Source organism: Nanorana parkeri, unplaced genomic scaffold (genome assembly GCF_000935625.1).
Source record: "Nanorana parkeri isolate BGI_ZX_2015 unplaced genomic scaffold, ASM93562v1 scaffold260, whole genome shotgun sequence".
Taxonomy (NCBI): Eukaryota; Metazoa; Chordata; class Amphibia; order Anura; family Dicroglossidae; genus Nanorana; species Nanorana parkeri.
Genome location: NW_017306528.1, coordinates 559,408 through 564,627, shown reverse-complemented (window position 1 = coordinate 564,627; position 5,220 = coordinate 559,408). Strand labels below are relative to the sequence as shown.

The window sequence follows — 5,220 nt, the reverse complement described above, 5'->3', positions numbered from 1 at the left end:
AATAAACAAGATGCTCCCCCCCCCCCCCCCCCCCCTAAAACAGACTGAAGGCAGTAATGATTTGCTGTAAAAACATCACTATTTCCATATAAAACCAACAAATAAAAAATCCCTTTTGTCAGAAATCATATTTAGACACAACCAGATCCATATTTAAAGTGTGCCTATAGGAAATAAATGTCCAACTGTCACAACAAAAGCACTAAACACACAGCATGTGCTTGTATGCTGTTAGAAACTGATGGAAACCCAACTTCAGAGTCTCTCTTGAGATCTTTGAGGATGAATGACTTCACAGTACATGCAGCTACAGAGGTCAGAGAGGGATTGTTTTAAAGCACTTTTACTGTTTGGTAATAGTATTTAAATGCTTCAATGAACAGGCTCAGCTGCACTCCAATGCAGCTTACTACGATGGAGAGCATGTGCAGGTCCATCAGCACCTACTTTATTTGTCCATTAATTTAGAATGGCAACATACGCAATACACATAGTGCCATATGTTACTGTGCTGTTGCCTGGCCACTGTAGGTGAGGATGTGCAAGCTCTATCCATCTCAGCTTGGGAGGTAGGAAAGGGCACACATTATGTGCCAGTCAGCATTCTAACGGCACTGGCGATTTGTATGATGTTTAAAAGAAAAAAAAGAGCGCTTATACCAAAATTTGTGCCATTAGTTACAATATTATTTTTCCCTAGCAGTATATGCTAGTTTAATTTTCTAAATAAATAAAAATATACTGGCTATGATTAAACAGGATAACACAGTAATGTCACATATCTCAATGTAATACACACTTTCCAGTACTGAACCATATCTATAAATACAAGGTGCGTTTTTTTTAAGATCTACATCAAGAAAACAACACAATGAATCATACCAACTTCACATCAATTAACCAGATTTAACAGTTCATACATCTAATCTTAAAAGGGAGAGTGTATAAAAAAAAAAAGCATAGAGGAGCAAAACAGAAAAAAACTGTCTTTATTACCAGGTTTAGTTGCTCGACTACAGAGAAATAAATAGCTCTGTATGTTTAGTTTAACATGTGCTTGTGAGCTGGATTTGCATATATGCTGTAGACATATGCGCTCACAATGTTGGATTTACTTTGCAGGTGATCAGAGCTGCTATATTACAGTCATGAATAAGAAAAGCATCTATGGCCCAGGCAACACATTGTGTAATAAACTAAGATTTAAACAAATTGGGATTAATAATACTCACATACAAGTTTAAAAACCGCATGTGGGTAACCTCAGGACACCTCCAACAGATGAAAGCTTAATCAGCTTAGTTGGTAAATTTGAGCTGATATCACATTTTCTCAGTGGTCAGTGGAAGGAATAAGGTAGTACAGCAGTTCACAATGCACATATTTTTGTGAGCTACAGCCATGCTTGTATATGTGTTTGTTAGGGGAAAAAAACTCTATAGAGAGTCAGTCTGTTTCCTCACATCAAAGCAAAGTCACTAAAATACATTTTTAATTGATGATTCAACACATTATCATTATTCCAATATTCAACACTGAAAGTAAATATGCTGCTCCTAATGTTAGCCATATACAGGCTGAGACATCACTAAGAACAGTAGACAGACATCAGCCTTCCTGAGTGCCAGGATCTACTGTATTCTTTTGTCAACAGGAAAGAAAAAGTGGTTTAAGCCATACCTTTTGCTACCCATCTAACAGTACCCGTTATAAGACCTTTATTGCTCCCTCTCTCATGTTACGGCTCTCTAGTAATCCCTAGATAGCAGATGTGAAAACTCTTTTAAAGGTAAAGTCTATTTTTACACAGTCATTCTGGATACAATGGCACCATAATACTGCTTTGCTCCTAAAAAAAAAAAAATTCATTTTCATGGCCTCCAAGGATCTGCTCTTTCCTGGTTCTTCTCCTACCTATCTTAGCGCTCCTTCAGTGTAAACTACAACTCCATCTCCTCCTTTCCGTAGGGGACCCCCAAGGCTCTGTCCTCTGATTCTTTCTATTATCTTTCTACACCTTTTCCCTTGGCCAGCCTCTATTGCAGGTGTGGGAAACTCTGGCCCTCCAGCTGTTGTGGAGCGACAAGGCATTGTGAGACTGACAGTTACAGGCCTGACTCCCTGAGGCAGAGGCATGTTGGGATTTGTACTTGAAGCACAGCTGGAGGGCTGGAGTTGCCCACCCCTGCTTTAATGACTTCCAATACCATCACTTTGCGGACAAAGTATAACTCTCTCTACTCCTCAGCTCACCCCTTCAGTCTCTGCACTCATTACTAACTGTCTAATGGCATATCATTATGGATGTCCCAACACTCTCTAAAACTCAATTTTTCCATCTTTCCAAAACTGAGCTCATATCTCCTCCTTCCATGCTTACCTCCAGGACTTCTTCATAGCCTCTCTTATCCTCTGGAACTTCCTATCCCAATCTCTCCAACTATTTTCTACTGTGTAGCCCTTTAGGCGATCTCTCATAACTTATCTCATCAGGGAAGCTATACTGTCTTTACCTTACAACTGAACTTTTACTTTCTCCTACAACTCCCCCCCTACCACCCGCACAGTTATTACTTTATCCCTCCCTAGATTGTACACTTGCGCAAGCAAGCCCTCCTAAAGCTGGAATTTCACCCGGTTTATGATGAACACAATTTGCTCAGTGGGTGGCCTTGCAATGAGAAAATTGAAGGAGCTAGTTACAAAATTTGGGGTCCCACAGTGACGGCAGCCAATTGGCTACTGTCACTGCTCAGGTATTCTGACAGTGGCACACCCACTGCTGTTTAGCATGGATGGAGGAATCTGTCACATTTTTTTCATTCAGCCTGAAGTTTCAATGGAAAAAAAAACAGTGTATGGTCAACTTAAAAGGAGAACTATGGGGGTTAAGGCTTTTCCCCATACTTCTCCTTAGGGTTAACGGGAGGACACAAACTAGCGTCCTCCCGTCACCCTAGGCTCAGTATACCGCGAGCTGTAGCTCGCGGTATACTGAGACGCCGCAGTATACTGCGAGCTGATCCCGACAATTGTGCCGGGATCCGCCCAGCTGCGTGACTGACAGCTGGCTCTGCCTATCTAGAGGCAAAGCCAGCTTTACCCGCCCACTCCCCCGTCCGTTCCGCCAGTCAGCGCTGGCGGATCGGAGCGGGGAGGGGGGGAATCCAGCCCCTTCCCTGTCACGGCAGAGAGCCGTGACAGGATCGAGAGGTGAGCGAACTCCGGTATGTGTTCGCTCACCTCCCGATCTACTGAGCCGACCTGTGACAGTCTCATTGTCACAGGTCGGCTAGAACTATAAGGTGAGTGAAAAGCACTCACCTCATAGTTCTTCTTTAACCCTGTTGTCTTGAATTGTATTGTAACTGTACTGTCTTCCTTTATTTTATAAATCACAGTGCAAACTGATGTAGCTTAATTTCATGCACACTAGCTGAAATTATAAAGTTGGCTGCAATGCTGATGTCACATGAAGAAGCAGAGTAGGAGTGATTTTACAGAAATCCTATGTATAATCTAAAATCTGATATCTTAAGCTCAGATTGTTCTATCACATCCACTAGAGTGAGGTAGATCTCTAGAAACCACAAAAAGGTCATACAGATATCAGGAATGTAGAAATACTAAAAAAAGACATACAGGGTTATTCACAAAAGGGTGAAGAGTTTGGAGAAGTGGACAATCTAGGACAACATAGCTGAACTGGAAAGTGAGCTGAATTGGAGAATGTTTCCAAATCAGCTATGTTGTCCTAGATTGTTCACTACTCCTGCCTTCTCCGAATTCTTCACCCTTTTGTGAATAACCCTGATAATATTAGGTTTACAAATGTAAGTTTGAGATGGTGGCGGAAAATAGTCATATTGGATGATTTTATTTTTTAAATGGAATATCTAGTGTTTTCAGGACTCGCATTAAAACATTTACAGATAAATTCAGTTCAGTAAATACAGTTCAATATTTCACACTTACATTTAGAGTCAACGAGCTCTTGGCTCGTTTTCAAATGTTTAGTAGTCTATTATGAGTCTAAAGGTGAACTGATTCTTCTGTGCGCTTCAACCCATATGACTATGTGAATCTTGTGTCATGTGCACACTTTGTATTAAATGTTTACACAGACTAATGTAAACAATATATGCCATCAATATGAACTCCCATTAAAAAAAAAGTTGCTGCCTCATCTAAACTTACAGTTTTCTCGTAGTCCCCCTGCAAAGTCCCACAAATACTTCTACTTCATACCTAATAGAGCTTCCTGTGATGGTGTAGCAACAATGCTGCACTGCTTCCAAATTCAGAGCAGAGTTACCACTCTAATGCAGGCTGTGCCTGCTTGTACTATGATGGGAGAAGATGCTTCAGGGGGTGTGGCTATCATCATCGTCACTGCTGATTTACAAGCCGGAATCTTGTCTAACAGTACCTGACCACACCTGGTCCTGCCCACTGCCTGGATTAAAAGCACTCCCTCTGTTGCTAAAATCCTTCCACTGTGAGCTGCAGTGTCTGGGGGGAGGAGTGTGTGAGACACAAATACAGGAAGATTTGGCTCAGTCAGGGAAGGTAAAGGGAGTTTTTTGTTTATGGTAGGAGACCTGTGCATCACATAGTAACTGGATTTGTTACTTGTTTAAACCGCCATACAGGAGCCTTTAGTTGTACTTTACAAAAAAGTCAGTTAAACATTAGTGTCTCCCTTTATTGTGTTGTGTTTACCCAATATCTTACCTACAGCCCACATGACAGTGTCAAAAGTCTCCTTTCCTCCTTCAGCAGAATCCATGTTTTTCCAGGTCACCTGCAGTTTTCCACTCTCCAACTTTTCTACACTTGTCGGGCTACATTTTCTTAAGAACTTTGTACCATAGGACTCCATGTAATCAGTCACTAGCACAGCCATTTGCTGTAGAAACGAGAGAAAATGTAAGGTTACCATTGGAGCCACTGATATATAATCAAAGTCAGTAAAACATTTTCAGACAGACCAATTCAGTAGAACTTCCCCTGATGCCAAAAATACACTTGCTTACCTGATCAAACCCCCTGAGAGGTATACTCCTAATCATGGTGGTGGTATCCTGGCCAATTCCAGTCAAGAATCCTGCACACTCAAGTGAGACATCTTAAGATGGTTGGTTATGGAGAATAAAAATGTGTCACATTAAAAGTGGGATTAGATAGAGATGGATAGACTGGGGGGAGGAAGCCTCTTGT

At 41.3% G+C, this 5,220-nt stretch overlaps 1 protein-coding gene across 1 annotated transcript in view; it reads right to left on the bottom strand.

The window, feature by feature from the left end:
* Positions 1-5,220, bottom strand: part of TXNRD2 (thioredoxin reductase 2) — a 78,181-nt gene that overhangs the window by 32,685 nt on the left and 40,276 nt on the right. Inside the window, exons 10-11 of the mRNA XM_018556980.1 lie at positions 5,037-5,128; positions 4,735-4,909 (exon numbers count right to left, since the gene is read on the bottom strand). Of these exons, the coding sequence (XP_018412482.1) occupies positions 4,735-4,909; positions 5,037-5,128 (267 nt within the window). The remainder of the gene's footprint in view (positions 1-4,734; positions 4,910-5,036; positions 5,129-5,220) is intronic.